The 18,036-nt window shown below is 36.1% G+C and overlaps 4 protein-coding genes across 4 annotated transcripts; 2 read left to right on the top strand and 2 right to left on the bottom strand.

Annotated features, from left to right (window-relative positions):
- Positions 1–11,061: 11,061 nt before the first annotated feature.
- J4E79_008848 (uncharacterized protein) lies at positions 11,062–12,728 on the top strand (the record flags this gene model as incomplete). The annotated part of the gene is made up of 2 exons (XM_049357701.1): positions 11,062–11,222; positions 11,306–12,728. 2 exons carry the CDS (start codon positions 11,062–11,064, stop codon positions 12,726–12,728), a joined length of 1,584 nt encoding a protein of 527 aa, XP_049207740.1.
- An 86-nt stretch (positions 12,729–12,814) lies between these two features.
- On the top strand, positions 12,815–13,840 carry J4E79_008847 (uncharacterized protein; the record flags this gene model as incomplete). Its single annotated transcript, XM_049357700.1, has 2 exons — positions 12,815–12,878; positions 13,083–13,840. The coding sequence occupies 2 exons, from the start codon at positions 12,815–12,817 to the stop codon at positions 13,838–13,840; spliced, it is 822 nt and encodes a 273-aa protein (XP_049207739.1).
- Positions 13,841–13,990: 150 nt separating this feature from the next.
- J4E79_008846 (uncharacterized protein) lies at positions 13,991–14,992 on the bottom strand (the record flags this gene model as incomplete). Its single annotated transcript, XM_049357699.1, has 2 exons — positions 13,991–14,841; positions 14,926–14,992. 2 exons carry the CDS (start codon positions 14,990–14,992, stop codon positions 13,991–13,993), a joined length of 918 nt encoding a protein of 305 aa, XP_049207738.1.
- Positions 14,993–15,724: 732 nt separating this feature from the next.
- Positions 15,725–17,578, bottom strand: J4E79_008845 (uncharacterized protein; the record flags this gene model as incomplete). Its single annotated transcript, XM_049357698.1, has 4 exons — positions 15,725–16,135; positions 16,415–17,009; positions 17,057–17,403; positions 17,471–17,578. 4 exons carry the CDS (start codon positions 17,576–17,578, stop codon positions 15,725–15,727), a joined length of 1,461 nt encoding a protein of 486 aa, XP_049207737.1.
- Positions 17,579–18,036: the final 458 nt, after the last annotated feature.

Here is an 18,036-nt window from a genome sequence, read left to right as displayed (position 1 = left end):
GTAGCTAATAAGCGCACTACTTTAGATAGCTAATCTAATGCTTTACTTCTATTCTATACATTCTAAGCTAAATAGCCTAATTATATACTACTAACGCAGCGTTACTTATAGAGTAATAAGTACACTATTAAAACTATAGTAGTAATATACTTATATTAAATAAGTAACTAAAAGTACGTTAGATTTTGCTTTTAATACTCTTATATTCTAGCCTAGTTATCTTTAAACTAATCTTCTCTATATAAAGAGTTATACTTTATAAAATTTACGTAGTTATTTATAAATATTTCGCTATCTTTATCTAATAGTATAACGTAGAACGCGTAAAGAAACTAGTTTATAAAGAAGTAATAGAAAGCCTAAAGGTAATCTCTACTATAAGTCTAGCTAGTAATTAACTATATAACTACTATACTATAAATAGAATATAGCTTACTCTAGTCTACTACTATTACTATCTATATATATAGATAGAAGAACTTTTACTATATCTACTCTAGGTCTTAGAGTATAAAGATTAAATATACCTACCTAAGCTAAGTACTACGTAAAGTATTATTATTAGATAAGTTAAACTCTTATACTTAGGCCTATAAGTAAAGCTACTTACTACTACGCTGCTAATTTAGCGTATAACGTAAGTACGCTATATTCTCTCTAGTAGAGTTAGTCTTAAAACGTCTAGTAGACACCTAGTACTAGATATACAGCCTAACTATTACTAGAAAATAACTAATCTAACTTAGATTTTACTTAAGTTACTTAGCTTCTTACGTAAATTATCTACTCTAGCTACTATTCTTTAACTACTACTCTTTATAAATAAATATAGCTACTACATTTAGAAACTCTTCTATTCTAGACTAACTAGCTATATTAAAGATAGTTATAAAGGTCTAAGAGAACTACTCTATAGTAAAAACTTCTTAGACTTTATTCTTAATACGCTACTAAGAGGTTCTACGTAGGTCTAAAGTAGTACTAAGTCTTATAGTCTAGGCTTTAATAGCATTACTATCTATACTAGAGCTAGAATTATACTAGATAAAAGCCTCTAGCGCCTGCTAATAGACAAGGCAGGTATTATAGATAGTAATCTACTCTAGAGTTTACTTCTTATTTATTATAGCAAAGAATACCTTAATAAGATATATATATAACGCCTCTATAAACGTACTAGAATTATAATAGAGTAGTAGACTAAACTTTTAGATAAAGTATAAGTAATAGGTAATAGCGTAGAACTTTAGTATATTAAAGTACTACTCTTTGTCTACACCTAGCTTACGTAAGTTCTTTAGCTTCTATTTATATATATTAATTTACTCTAATACGTTTAGTAAGTATTCTAGTATTACTTTATTATAGCTATAATAATATAATATAGTAACAAAGTTATATAACGCACAGAAGTATTATATTATATCTAGGTATAACTAAAGAAGAGAGGCGTAAATAGTAACTATCTACTATAACATAGCTCTTTAATCTATTCTAGTTAATTAGATAATATAGCTAATATTTATATAATAGAATACCTTAAGGCTAGAAAACTCTAGAATAATATAATAGTAGTTATCTAACTAGCATAGCCTATAGTAGGTATCTAATCTCTTAGAACTAAACTCTTTTTCTAGTAAGTTTAAGAGCTAATCTATAGAATACTTTATAATACTCTTATATAACTAATATAGAAGATTTAGAACTAATATCTTATATATATTAATATAAGAATAATTCTATACAAAATTATCTATATTATAAATATATTATTTCTCTCTTAACTAAGTTCTCTAGAGCCTCTACTAGTTAATTATCTACTACGTATTAAGATAGGTGCAGATAGACTAATATTTAGTAGTAGTTTTATTCTCTTAATATAGCTATATAAGAATAGTGTATTTAGAAGGTAGAACTTTACAAATAGTGTAATATTACCTAGTCTTTATACCTATTATAAGTACTTACTTCTTATAATCTACTATTACGCTGCATATAATAAAGAAGTATAAGTAGATATAACTATTAGTATATTAAATATAGACTTCTTCTTTACTAGAAATATAAATAGCTATAAGTATTAAGCTATTAGTAGAGCTTTATAGAGAAGAATAGAAGAAGAGAGAAGATAGAGAGAGTAGTAAGAATATATATTTCTACGTATAGTCTAGCATAATATTTATACTTATATAGTAAGCTTTAGCTCTAACTAAGTAATTATAATACTTTATAGTAGATAATAGAGTAGCTAAAAGATTACTTAAAAGTATTCTAAAGCGTTGCACGTCTAGAGAAAGATTACTAATAGATATATATATAGGCTACGCGACTTAATTACTAGAGTAGTTTATTAGATACGTCTTATCTACACTAACAAATACTAGCACTAACGTAGCTCTATCTAGAAGTAACTTTTGCGTATTTTACTACTACGTAGAATTATATAAACTAGTATATACTTTTATATCTATATTATAGACGTTAGTATTACTACTAATACTAAGCTAATAGAGACGCTTAGAACTATAGTAGAGATAGAGTTTAAATACTAGAAATAATAATTAAAACTTAACTATATTAAGAACACTCTAATATAGAACCTAGTAATTTTTAAATATCTAATTCTAGCTAACTTTAGTTAGAATAGCTATACTAATACTAGTGCTGTGCTATAATAACTTAGGTATACTATAAGGTATAGTATCTAGAAGATAATACTACTTCTCTGCGCTACTAAACTATAGTAGGTTAGTTAGAAGCTTAAGACGTTTGTCTTTAAATAGTAAATCTACATTACTCTTAGTATAGTGTATAGTGTTTAGCTATACTATAAACGCGTAATTTATAGTATTATTAAAAGAGTAAAATATATTTATTAGTTTACGCAGCGTAAGTACGTATAAAAGTATACTAAAAGACCTACTCTACTAAAATAAATGCTAGCAAAGCTTATCTAGTAAAGGTATACTTATAAAGTAATCTTATACTTTCTTATAAGTCTTACGTTAAGAGATATAGGTACTACTAGTTATTATTAAGCTACTACAGGCGCTACCTAATAGGCTATAAGAAATTTATATATTTTTATCTAGAATAGAGAGCTTATTAAATAATAGAGAGTAGTTTTAATTATCTCTACTATTAATATTAGGCGCTAACACAGGCTTATTATATTTGCGTAGTGTCTCTAGCAATAGATAACTACTATCTTATAAATAGGCGCTAGTTAGATCTAGTAGTAGAGAGATAGATAGATAATAGTAATAGAGTAGTACTACTACGTCTACTACTAACACGCTTAAGAAACGTTAATAAAGGCTATAGTAGAGTCTAATACTACCTCTACTACTTACCTATAGTAATACTATAGCGTAATACTAATAACTATAGCTAGTAAAAGCTACTTAATTTATAAGAGTATAACTATAGTAATATTAATATATTAAGAAAGTAGATATACGTATTAGAAGATTTAGGTTAAAAGTGCGTAATATAAATTAGAAGTATAATACATAATAGCTATAGAAGGTGTAAGATACTACTAGTATAATACCTACAGAATAAGCGCCTAGCTATTAATAAGATTAGAATAATAGTATATTTAGCCTAAGGCTCTACTAAATCTACGTAGAATTAGCTAGATTCTACCTTAGAACTAGTAGTATTAGTAGTAGTAACTATTACCTACTTTAGCTACACGCGCAACGCTAAGCCTACTCTAGCCTAAGCGTAGTACTACAACCTTAGAAATTACAAAACACTTTAATAGCTACTAATATTAACTCTTTTCTAACTACTATATATCTTACTACTAGCGCACCTAAAATACTATCTAAGAAGAGAACTAATTCTATTTAAATAGCGCTAAACCTAGACGCCTCTATATATAGCCTACTATACTATAAGGTAGAAGCTAGTCTAAAGTAGAATAAACTTTTAGGCAAATCTCTAAAGCTAATAATAAGTAGAGAAATATTAGTGTAGATTATAGTAGCTATAGCCTATAGATTTCTAGCTATATTCTATAAGGTTCTCTTAAATAAATAAATTAAACATATAAAATATATTATAATCTAATATAACTATAACTATAAAAGAGTCTATAAGTAATAGTAGATATATATTAATAGAGCTACTTCTATAATATAATTAATAGTAGACTTACTACTAGAAGAGTCTACTATATAATTTAACCTTAGATTATAGTTAGTGCAACACTATAACGTATAAATAATAACGCCTACTCTATTAGAAAGGTATTTAACTACTAAGACTATAGATAATAACTACTCTATAGTAAGACTAGAAAGAGTATATAAAGAAAAGAATAGATTATAGGTAATAATAATATAGCCTTATATGCGCAATATTATTTAAGTAATAATAGTAGTATATATAGCTAAGAAGTAAAAGGTTTAGCAAGATACGTATAGTAGAGAAGAGGTATAGACAGAAGACTATATATAACTAATAGTAATAATAAATAGTAGATACTAATAGAAAGAATACATAATATAACTAATTATAGTTAGCGCCTATAGCCTAAATCTAACCTTCTACTTATTCTAGTAAAAGGCGTAAACTCTTATTCTTCTATACTACAGACAAACGTACTAGCCTCTACGTATCTCTACCTATTAAACTATAGCTTTATTTATTATATAGATTAGTTATCTACTATACACTTACTATCTTAACTATATTAATAAGGTAAATAAAGATAACTATAGCAGCAGCGCCTAGCTAAATTAGTAGCTTCTCTAGAAAGTGCTATCTAAAGTACGTTAAGAATAAACTAAACTACAACTTAAAAGCTTTAATACTAACTACTAATTAAGTATGTGCATACTATAATATATTTAGAAAGTCTAGCTAGAGCTAATTAAGCTAGAAGCGTAGCTATAGTATAAAAAACGTACACTACTACTAATAAGTAATATAAGAAAGTAAAGATAAGAATATAAGAATAGGTGTACGTTGTAGAGAATACACTAATATTAATATATACTTACTATATATAGGCGCTAACTCTTTTATAAATCTTCTATAAGATTATAACACTAGTAAAGAAGTAGAAGGCCTACTATAATAATAACACTACCTTTAGAATATAGTTTACTCTAAGAGAACGCTCTCTATAGTTAAGTATAACTCTAAATAGTATGTACTTAGTTTTAGCTTATAGAATACTACTAATAATAAGTAGTATTATTTAATAGTAGTTAGTTAGCAAATAATTTCTAAAGGTCTACTTATAGAAAGAGCTAAAATAATAAATATAAAGAGAAAAACAAACTACTTATCTACTACGCAACTTTATACCTTATTATAATACTATTATAAAGTATTAACTCTTTACTAGTTAAAGATAGTAATTTCTTATATTCTAAACGTAACTAAGAGAGAATATAGAATATAATAGATAAGAGTTAGTAAGTTATAACAGAAACTATGCGTAAGCAGCAGTTTATAGTAGACTTTAATAGTATTAGCTCTTAGCTAGATAAGAAGAAAGCTTATTAGGTATATATCTCTCTACGCACGTTATCTACGCTAGGCTAATAATAGTAAGATAATTAAGTAGTTATAGAGGTACTAATTATAACTAGTTACGCACGCTAAGAATATTATAAAGAAGATATACTAGCTAAGTACTACTAGCGTAGAAGATAGAATTTAACTACTACTACTTAACTAGAAGTTCTTAAACAAGAGAGATGTAAAAGTAAGTTTATTAGTATATAATTATACTACGCAACGTAGGCTTACTTTTTTATCTAAGATAGACTTTACTTTCTTAGTAATATATTAGTAAGAGTTATAGTTATAGAAATATACAAAGTATATATTAGTTATACCTTACTAAGTAAAGAAATATGCTTAAGACTTATCTACACTAGAATTATAAGAACTATAGTTACCTACTTTAGCGTAGTATTATACCTAGCACTTAAGAAGCTATAGAAGCAGCCTTATTAGAGATAGAATATAAATAGAGAGCAAGTTAAACGTTAGTATTATCTACCTACTCTAGATACTATACACTAATAAGTATAGCTTAGTTCTATACTATTACGCGTAACTAGAATACTTAATTCTAAAAGTAATACGTAGCGCTAGCTAAGATAATTTAAAGAGAGATAGATACTTATTAGAGTATAGTTACTTCTATTACTAAACCTAACGCTCTTATAAACTATAATACTAATATAATAGATAACCTCTTTCTATATATAACTATAGATAAATAGTAAGCCTATAAATAATACAGACGTTCTAAGTCTAAAACCTACTACGCTTAGTAGGTATATAATTAAGATAATAATAGTAGTAATAGAGGTAGTAATATAAATATTAGAGAAGATAACGCTCTAATACTAATACTAGATAAGTATATTAACCTAACGCTAGATTCTAATATTAACTTAACGCTAGAGAAAAGAACTAGCCTATAGAGCTAGAGAAGACATAATATAGAAAGAGAGAGATAAGAAGTATATATATATAAGAACTAGTATACTATAGATAAGAGTAATAAGAATAGTGCTAGCTTTAACGCTAATAATATAATAAAGCTACTAAAGGTAAGTAATACTTTACTACTTATAACTCTTTCTAATCTATTTATAAAAGTACTTTTAGTAGATTATTCTTAAATATAAGTATAATAGTAGCGTCTATATAAAGACCTACACTATAGCTATTTTAAATCTACTAACGTTATTATAGAGGTTAGTAAAAGCGCTTTTATCTAGAGTAAAGAAGAATAGAAGTTTACTACTAATACTAATAGGCGTAGAGTAGTGCTTAGAATATTACTAGAGGTAGAGAAATTATATTATACTTATAATAGATAACAATAAAGAAGAGAATAAGCTAGTTATATAACTACTAGATAAAATAGTAGAGAGCCTTACTTTACTACTATACAAAATATACTAGAAGAAGAAAGAGTAGAAAGCTAGGCTGTAATAGAATAAAGTAAATTAAATATATTAAGACTCTTTATATCTATACTATATAATAATTATAAAATAGCAATTATGCGTAAACTATAATACTACACTAGTTTAAGGTAAATTAGCTTAATTTAGTTAGATATACACGTTATATTACTTTAACGTAATAGCTAATATATTACTAGATAAGAATAGTTATACTAGATATAATATAGGTACTAGTAGCTCTAGTAGCTCTAGTAGTTATAGAAGCTCTAGTAGCTCTAGTAGTTATAGAAGCTTTAGTAGCTCTAGTAGTTATAGAGGCTCTAGTAGCTCTAGTAGTTATAGAGGCTCTAGTAGCTCTAGCGTTTATAATAGCTTTAGTAGCTCTAGTAGTTATAGTAGCTCTAGTAGCTCTAGCAGACGTAGTAGCTTTAGTAGCTCTAGCAGCTGTAGAGGCTCTAGTAGCTCTAGTAGCCTTAATAACTCTAGTAGCTCTAGTAGCCGCAGTAACTCTAGTAGTGCTAGTAGCTATAGTAGCTCTAGTACTTCTAGTAGTTCTAGTAGTTCTAGTAGTTTTAGTAGTTCTAGTAGCTCTAGTAGCTCTAGTAGCACTAGAAGCTCTAGAAGATATAACTTATAAGCTGCCTCGCCTAGTTGTTCTAGCTATTCTACTTATTCTAGAATAAAACTAGGTCTCTTAGGCTAACTAGTCTAACTATATAAGGCAAAATATTTTTCTAATGTAGTATACTTCTCTTTAGTATACTTTTCTCTAGCGCGCTTATTTCTAATAAAAGAATAAAAGTAAGTAAACTAAAATACTTTTAAAAAGTCTTTTTAATATATTTTAAGTTTATCTAGCTTTTAAGCTTTAAAGTAGTAAGTAGTAAAAAGTAGTTAGGTACTTAAAGATAAGAAAGAGAGACTTAAACTATAAAAGTAGTAACTATAACTTTAAGAAAGAATACTAGTCTTTAAGATAAAAAAAAGAAAAGTAGAGATTAAACTACTTTAAGACTCTAAGGCGTAGATAGCCTTTTAAATACTTTTAGAAAGCTTTCTACTAATTACTATCTAGTAGTTATAGATATTAAAACTTTTATAAAATAGTATAAAATTTAAGAAGTACTTAACTACTCTTTTTATAATCTTAGCGTACTTCTTAGTAATACTATATAACTTCTTATTTATACTTTTATCTATAGTATACTATTTTATAAAAGTTTTAATATCTATAACTACTAGTATTAATAAGTAAAAAAGATTAAGCTATCTTAAAACTCTAAAGAGAAGATAGTATTTAGAGTACTTTTAGAAAGCCTTCTACTAATTAATACTTAGTAGTTATAAGTATTAAAACTCTTACAAAATAGCTAAGCGTTATAACTTTCTTATTTTAGATTTTATACTATTTTATAAAAGTTTTAATACTTATAACTACTAGTATTAATTAGTAGAAAAGATTAAACTACCTTAAGACTCTAAAAAGAAGATAGCCTTTAAAATACTTTTAGAAAGCCTTCTACTAATTAATACTCTACTTTTCTAAATCTATTAGCTAAGTAATTAAAGTATAAATACTAGGCTAGCCTTTTATTTTTTTCTAGGTTAAACCTTACTCTATTATTTTTTTTTCTTTTATTTTCTCTTCTTTTTTACTACTTACTATAAGTAATAAGCTACTACTTTAAAATATATATATATACTAAAATACTATCTAAAAGCGCTCTAATTATATTTTAGAAAATATACTAAAACTATACTACTTTTTCTTCTTTACTAGAGAGCTTAATAAAGTTTAAAGAGAAAGATAGTAATAGTAAGTATATTATTTTTATTAAAAAGCTCTTTTACTATTACTACTAAAAAAAGAATAGTAAAAAGCTTTATAAAGTAAGTTAGCCTTTATAAAAGTACTATAAATATATTTTAAATACTATCTAAAGAAAGTTTTTAAATTATAACTTTTTTATTACTTATATTAAGAAGTACTATCTATAGTATAAAGTAAAGACTAAAAAGGCTAGCTACTTATTACTTATAGTAGAGGTAGCTACTTTTATTTTTTATAAGAAGATTTTAAAAGTTTATACTACTAGTAGCTAGCTAAAAAAGACTTTTAAAAAGAATATACTATAGAAAAGTATTCTAATTACTTTTTTAATATACTTCTTTTACCTACTTACTTTAATACCTCTACTACTAATCTAAAAGCCTTCTAAAAAGCTTAAACTTTTAAAGCTACTTTTTTTAAGAAGTAGTAAGTGTAAAAAAGTAGAAGTTATACTAGTAGTATCTTTACTAAAGTATAAATTAAGTAATTATAAAGTTTAAAAAAGAGTAGTAAGCTAAGCCTTTTTATTATATTAAAGGCTATATTTCTTACTTATTTAGCTAAACTATAATACCTATAAAAAGATACTTTTAAAGTAAAGTATTACTAAAGTATATAGTTAGTATAAAAAAAAGAAATTAACTAGTAAGTATACTAAAATACTTTTTAAATACTCTTCTAACGCTTTCTAGTATATTTACTTTAAGAAAACTATAAAAATATATATTATTTTAAATTTTAAAGCTTAGAGAGATTTTTTATAAAAAGTAGATATTTCTATTTTATAAAATACTATTAGACTTACTAGAAACTATATATTTAAGGTAACTTCTAGTAGCTAATATTCTTATAGTAATAGCTACTATTAATTTTATTACTAAACTTATTTCTTTTATACTTAAAGTAGTAGACTAAAAAGTATTAGTAAAGTATTTAAAGCGTATTTTAGTATTCTTACTCTTACTATTAGTTTTATACTTTTCTATATAAATAGAGTAAAGTATAATATAACTAGTAGTAAGTATAATACTTATTATTTACTTAAAGTTAAACTATAAAGTATAGTTAGAAAGCTTTTAAATAGTATTTAAATAGTATTTTAATCTACTTACTTTTCTTTTATAACTACTAGTTAATCTTAAAATTAGCTTTAACTTCTTAACTATTATAAAAGCTTATTAGTAAGCTAGAGTAGTAGCTTTAGTAGTAGCCTAACGCTTAGTAAGAATATAGTTATACTTAACCTAGAGCCTATTATACTATTTTATATATTATTAGAAAGCTTTCTAAGAGTATTATAATAGTATTTTAATACTTACGCTTAGTAAAAGTAATAACTCTCTAGTTTAGCCTACTCTTTTTATTTTCTAAAGGTACTACTTTATAAAACTTATAGATATTAAGAAAGTAGATATAGATAGAATTATAAGACTTTATTCTTTTTTATATATTATTAGAAAGCGTTTAGAAAGTAATATAAAAGTATTTTAATATAATTTACTTTATATAGCGCGCTAAACTTTTTATAGTAGTAGATAACTTTACTAAAGTTAACTATAAGCTAGTTCTAGTTATTAAATTTATAGCTAAGGTAACTTAGAAGTAAAGTAGTAAAAACTAAGTATTACTTATAATTATTTTATATATTATTAAAAAGCTTTTAAAATATATTAAGATAGCTTTTTAATAGTTTTACTTATAAAGCTACGTAGTACTATAGTAGTTAGTAAGTAGTAAGTAAGTAAGTAGGTAAAAGGTAAGAAAGTTTAGTTTTAAATTATAATCTAAATATAATTTTATATATACGCGCTAGTATAAAGTAGCCTAGTATCTTAGCTATAGTCTACCTTAGCAAATCCTATAGTTAGGTGACCTGCATCCTTGATAATCACCTACGCCGGTGGCGGACAAGCGCTATTCCGGATATGATCTAGCTGATCAGAAATTCAGGGTTTTCAAGCTTCACCCCACATCATCGACGAACCAAGCTCGGCTTGGCTATAGCTTGCATGTCTTACTCGCGCCTCTTTCCACTCTTTCCAATCATCGGCACTTCTTTTCATGCGGAGTATCCATTGCGACCGCGATCCTTCCGACATTCCGCGCCGTTAGAGGCCTAGGCTCATGGTGCACCTTCACCCCATGCACTGCTAGGAGGTTATCTCCGACCATGACGAATCGCCAGGGTACGCTAAGCGACTACTTACCCGGCTGAAAAAGCTTTAAGTCGCGCAATGTTGGACTCTGAATCTTTTGCGTTCCTTTAGACTTCATTTCACATCTATGGCTTCAAACGAGCCAGGCCTTGCGCCTCTCAGTGCGCCGGCTGAGGACCCTATCAAAGGAGCCGTCGGCGTACCCGTCGATACAGACACCCCCGTTGCACCGGACCAGTTTGATGAACGTTACGAGACATCGAAGTGGGAGATCTGGTCGTATTACTGGTATGCAAACTCTTCCAGCGCAAGGACTTATTCGGAGCGCAATACGTCGAATGTGCTAAGGCTGACATCCCATTTTCGAATAGCTACTACGTCGGAGACAATGGCCTCACTCTTTTCAACTTCGGTCCGACGGCTTTCCAAAACCTCATGTATGAAGCTGCAGGAGACTCCGAGGTGCTGTACTTCATGGGCCGAGACCGTACCATCAACTCCATTGTGCTTCTCTGCAACGGCATCAGTTTCGCCATCCAGGTCCTCGTTTTCTTGATCCTCGGTTCTTTCGCCGATTTTGGTACATGGCGCCCCAACATCCTGATAGGGCTGTCCGTCATTGCTTTCGGAATCGGCTTTGGCTGGTTAGGCGTTCATACCGAGGATAAATGGCACGCCGGCGTGGGCCTCTATATCGTCGGTCTTATCGCATACCAAACGACAATCACATTCTGGACTGCTGCCTTCCCTGGACTGGCAAGGAACACCAAGGAATTGCGAGTCAAAGCCGAGGAGTTCGCCGATGGAACGATTACCCGCGCAGAGTACGATTTTGCCGATATGATGAAGCGAAACGAGCTCTCCAACACGGCGTTCTATGTTCAATCCGTGTTTGAGATCCTCATCCTGGCTGTTATCGTGGGCATCATGTTCGGTCTGCACGTCAATGACAGCGCGGAGAACAACAATTGGGGTCTTTCTGTACTAATCGCCTTTGCTACCGGAGTTTGGATCTTGTGCGCTCTTCCGTGGTTCATTCTCGAGAAAAGACGACCAGGTCAGGATCCAGGACGCGCGAACATAGTCCTAGCAGGTCTCAAACAGCTCGGATACGCGATGCGACAGATTTGGCAGTTGCGCCAAAGTCTGGCCTATCTGGCAGGCTACTTCCTCCTCGGTGACAGTCTCAACACAACCGTGACGGTCATTGGAACTCTGCAGAACGAGATTGTTGCATACAACAGTTTGCAGCTTACCTACCTGCTCATCGTCGGTATTGCTGCCCAGGCGGTTGGCATCGGCGCCTTTTGGCGCATCCAGAAGTACTATGGTCTATCCACCAAGACCATGTTCATGGTTGTCGCTATATGCATCGTTCTGCTCGACGGCTGGGGCATGATCGGCATCTGGACGCAGCGCTTCGGTTTCCACAACAAGTGGGAGGTTTGGGTATACCAGGCCTTCTATGGACTGCTTGTCTGCCCGTGGTACAGCTATTCGCAGACCATGATCTCCGAGGTTACACCAAGAGGGAAAGAGTTTCTTTTCTTCAGTTTGTTCTCGATCGTGGGAAAGACGAGTGCTTTCATCGGCCCACTGGTCAGCTCTGCCATTATCGATGATACTGGCAACAACAGTAGTCCTTTCTATTTCTTGTTCGCGTTGAGCCTGGTTAGCTGCGCCTGGCTTTTCTTCTTTGTAGACGTTGAGAAGAGTAGGATTGAGCAGGAGACTTTCTTGGAGAGGGAGAAGAACACCAAGATGCACAATGAGGATGCTGAGAGTCTTACTTGATCATCTAGTAACAATTGAACTGCCTCATTCGCGAAGAGAGTAGCTAGTTCGATCGCTTTGTGTAAGCCGTTCGACAGACCCTGATAATGACGATACCTGGCCGCGCAATGTTTCTGTACATGCAAATTCGGCTAAACAAGTCATTCGAAAGTAAGAGAACAGAAACACACTGCTTTATCATTGCGCATCGCCGTGTGCTCACATCATTGTTCACGCGGCGCTTCGACTCAGGTGCACAATGCTCGTGTCTCAAGCTCACAACTGTCTGAAACCCGGCCATATTTCTTAGAGTTCTAGCTATTCCCATCCTATCACGTTGGTTCACCCAATAAATCGACGATTCATTCTTGCCAGCCATCGACATCATCAAGACCAAGCACACCGCACAACATCTGAACAACTACATACAAACAGCCATGACATTAGCCTCGTGGCTAACAAGCTCCCCCGAGCAACCCATTGATACCACCGACCCCAACAGCTTCGCCTCTCTCGTCAACAAGATGAACCTCGCTGCCCTAAAAGCTGACGCCGAAAACAGCTACAAAGAGAAGTACCTCCGACTCCGTAGGCAAATCGAGTCAGACACCGTCCACAACGACCTTCGCGCTAAGATCACATCTCTCTTAGCCAACAAGACCGATTACGAGGCTAAGCTCCGAGCGACTGAAAAGGCGAAAACGAGCGCAGACATGCAGGTTGTTGCCCTTGACCTTGTGATTAAGGATACGAACGTGTACTACAAGTCCAAGCTAGAGACTGCAGAAACGCAGATTAGGGCGCTCAAAGAAGAGAATAAGAGGCTGAGGAAAGATGGGCAGGATATGAAATCTTTGCTTCTCTTGCATGAGATTTGTGTACCACCGCAGGATTTTACGGATGTAGACACGCAGACACTGGAATCAGTGTTTGAGATAGAGCTGTTGGAGGGTAGCGGTATTGACGACGATTGGCGGACTGAATCTGATGATTTGGGTACATACTCGACGGATGTCTGCCCTCAGTGGTATAACTATGGGAGGTGTAGTCGGGACGGCAGTGATGCTGCTGAGAAGTGTGAGCTTGGTGTGCATCCACGTCTTCTTGACTTTGGTACGATTCTCAAGGAGTAGAAGTGCATGTAGTAGTATTTTGGGTAGTGGAGATGGGCGATGGTATGTAGAGTGTGGTTGGATGTGGCGAACACGACTTGTTTTCTAGAATGCGCACGCCTCTATGTTATGATGAATATCTCCTACATCATCATACAAACATCAATCCTCCTACTCCCCCAACACCTCCCTAACCCTCTCCTCACTCGGAAACCTTACCTCCTTCTCCGCAACCACATCAATCAGCTCTTTCACCCATCTCCGTTCCTCCCCCGTTATATTCTCCAACCGCCGATCGACATCCTTGCCAAACCTTCCCCAGAACTTCTCGAAACTCGCCGACTCATCCTGCAGATACTGGCCCTTGTTAATAACAAGAAAGTTTCTAAAAGCATCCCACCAGGTCATCGATTCCCTTGACACAATCACATCTTCCAGTACGTTCGTGTCTTGTGATGACGCTCGACCTGCATTGTCGAGCATGTATATGAGTTCGTAAGTATATGAGCGGTCGGCGCCTTTTGTCATGTTGTCAGGGTCCAGGGTGGCGCGGTCGAAGTCGATCAAGACAACGGTTGGTAATGTGAAGTTGGCGTCTTTGTTGGAGGCTGATACATCGAGCATGACGTTTCCGCCGAAGACGTCGTTGTGGGAGATACTGGCGACGTCGTGGAGCCACCCGATTGCTTGCGTTAGCTGTTTTGCGACATGTAGTATGAGTACCTCCGGTATCGCGGGGAGGGGAAAACGGCGCGAAGGATCGTTTTCTGACGAGGGCTGGGTTATCGCGGTGACCACGACACGAAGCCGCTCAAGATCGAAACCACAGACAGGACTGACGACCAGCCAGCCCGATCCGCCGTTCTTGATCGAATCGTTATCGATGAGCATGGGAAGGTGCTTCCGAACAGTTGCGTTCTTGTCGACGGCGAGAAAGTTGCGGATGCGTTCGAGAGCGACGATTTCATCGGCTATCCTGTCGCGACACATCTCTCGACTGATCATCTTGACGGCGACAAGGGCTGCACCCTGCGCCACGAAGATGGTCGTGGATGAGCTTGCAGCCGACGGTGTGCGTGCACAAACCGTGATACTTCCGCACGTACCTTTGCCTGCTTCGCGGATCGGGGTGTACAACTCGTTAGTCTCTTCATAGATCGATTTGGGGTTCATGTCGTCGTTAGATGTTGCTGTAGGGATGTACGCTACTTACTGTATGCGTTGATCGAAGGGTCGCTCGAGAGTAAAATCGCCATAAAGTCTACGTAACAAATAAATTGAGTGTTAACGCCAAAGAGCAGGGTCTATTGATAGTGAAAGGCGCGGGTGCGATGCTGCGGTAGGCAACAAGCAACGCTGGAGAACCCTTCACTACATCTAGCTCTGTTCAGCGATATTGTCTTGTAGGGTCTGAGACTTCTTACCGTGTCCATGTGTCGTTGTCGGAATCTAGCAGATATTCGTGGTCACCTCGAAACTCCGAATAGCAGGTAATGGAGCGGAGGAAGCTGCGCCAACAAAGGAGTGAATCAGGAGTAAGAAACGTAGTGAAGTCTGTATTGAAAGCATCAAATAGGTGCCCAAGGTGTCCTATGGGTCGTATCGTACATAGTCGCATCTTCCACGACTGCCTCGTACTAATATACATTGTTGGCTTGCTTTTAGCAGGCAAAGTGGGCTTCCGACAGAGGTCCTTTCCAAACAATTAAGTCAGACCGCCGCTGTCAACACCTCTTGGCATTGGTGGACGGGAAATGTGCCATGGTTCCTATCTGGCGGCATCGGTGCCTACTGGGGCTGAGTGCAGTCTCGCCGGGAGCCTCCGGGATGTGTAGAATGCGCGGAAGCGCTGCCTTTGCTTCGTCGCGATGAACATAGAATTCTTGTCATGTTGACATTTCGCCATCAAGGGTTCAAGGGATCGAATTCCGTAGTGTCCTTGCCCCAAATCTCGATGTGATTCACATCTTCCCTTCTCACAACTGTTACTTTTCTTATTGGTCCTGCTCTTTTCGCGTTCATACTGTTGTCCTGGGTGTTCGGTGTCGACTCCTTCTTTGATGGGTAGTAAACGTCGCCTAGCTTGAGCACGATGCTGTCGCCGTAGCCAACGTACTTGATGTTCTTATACTCCGGTCGCCAAAACTCTGTTCCAATCGCGAAGGCATGCATCTCCGCATCCGTGATTTGATACGGCGCCTCGCTTGTGTCAGAGCTTGGGCGGAATAGAAAACGGACGGCCCAGAGCTTGGGCACTAGAGCAAAGACCTGGCGCAGAGACTCAAGCGGTGGCACTGAGCAAGCGAAGCCAACTTGCTCCAAATTAGAGCACGTTTGGCAAAGTCTGAACAGGGCATCGTCGGATAATACCCAGCGATCCGAGAGAAGGAGATGGCGAATGCTGTGGTTGTGATTGGTTTGAATGGCCGCAATAAATTCACTCCCGATGCTGCGACAGCGTTGGTCGGTCGTGTGTTTTGGAGTACTGCTCGCGCTAGAGACTCCGATGACACCTGGCGTCATCGTGGACGGTGTTGTTGGGGTTGCAGCAGCGCTGGTAGATCTTGGTGAGTCCTTGCCTCGCCTATTGCTCACAATGTAAAACCGCTCCATGCCCTTGAATTTGCCTAGCATGACAGCGCTCTCTTTATCCGTATTATCGGTGCGCATCACCTTCAGGTTGTGAGGCGTCGGGTGATTACTGTGTATCCTCCAAGAGTCGTCGGCAAAAACGGTCATAGGGTCCGAGGAGCCCATGGCGTTGATCAGGGTGAGCTCTGTATTGGTGTCGGGGCGGATAACATGGTGGAAGCCATCGTCGGAGAAGCGAGTGTAGATGTTGTATATTCCCAGGTGCTTAAGAGGTATAGAATACTTGGCAGACATGCATCGTCCGAATAACGAGTGCAGCGAAATCGACTCTTCGCCTACAGCCCGCATGCGCGGACTCCAGTGTAATGTGAGGTGCTCGAGCTTTTTGGAACCCAACAGAAGCAGCGAGATATCGTCGGGGTAGCAGAGAGGATCGATATCGTACACGATCAGAGTGGTCAGGTTCGGAAGCGGAGGTATAATGGTGGTTGGCCGTGGTATTCGTTTGGTTTGACACCGAAGGGTGAGCGAGACAAGCGTCGTCCTGGCTGCGATGCCCTGGTAGACGGTATACAAAGGAGGAGTGCTCAGCTCCCAACTGGGCATATCAGCATTTGTCCGATATGATTCTGGTACGACACCTACGCGAAAGCCTTGAGGTTCTTCATCTTGTCAATGGCGGCACGCATGACAACCTGCAGTATCATGCTGTTGTCCGGCACTCGGCCCTGCTTGTATTCCTCCGTATCATGTTCTCGCCAATCGCCTTTGACCCGGAACGTCTGTATGTAGTCGCCAAAGTTTCGCGACACGAGCGTGTTGAGGCCCATGGCAAACGGGCTGCCATTGCCGTAGCCTTCTGGCCTGCCATCTACGTATCGTATCTCGGCATACGAGTGTAACGTGACCGTCTCGTAGAGCCGCGGAAGCGTCATGTAGTAGAACAGACGCGACGTGCGCGTGATGCGCGCGAGGTCACCGACATCGTCGAGCTTCCGTGCGTGTTAGTATAGCTCGGTTGGGGCAGCTCGTCGCGTGGCAGGGCGCAGACCAACGTACGTGTGTGAGGATGAGCTGAATCAGGTGCAAGGGCAGCTCTTTCGCCTGCGCTAAGTTGCTGTGCGTCCGCGCGGGCGAAGTGAACCAGGTGTGCAGCGGCGCGGCCATGGCTCTATTGCTACCCTCTTGCAGCAACAAGGCATCGCCCGAGAGACGCGTGCGCTTTGGGTCCGACATGAGGCTAGATCAAGGGGACACATGCGTGATACAAACAAAAAAGGGTCCGTACTATCATGGCGAAACTCACAGCTTCATGGCGCATGCATATACGGTCATCATGGCTCATACGTCGTGCTGGCGAGGCGCGTCGGAACTTTTGCTCAGACGCCCGAATGTCCGCTTCGTCCACCAAGCGCGCCCGCATTGGTCCGGCTGCTCCGGGAAGACTCGGTTCACTCCTGGGCTGATGATCGACACCAGGCATTGTGTCCTTTCACGTGCACTGCAATACGGCATATACGGTCTGCATGAGGACCCTGCAAAGCCCTGCGTCGCTTTTTATATGGGTAGAACTCATTTCTATTTGACTGAAGTATGCGTGGACCCCCTGTTTGCGTGCAGCCAGA

The sequence above is a fragment of the Alternaria viburni genome (genome assembly GCF_023758015.1).
Source record: "Alternaria viburni strain BMP 2772 chromosome Unknown scaffold_22, whole genome shotgun sequence".
NCBI classification, from domain to species: Eukaryota; Fungi; Ascomycota; class Dothideomycetes; order Pleosporales; family Pleosporaceae; genus Alternaria; species Alternaria viburni.
Note: the sequence above shows the minus strand (reverse complement) of the source record. Positions and strands in the feature narration are given on the sequence as shown.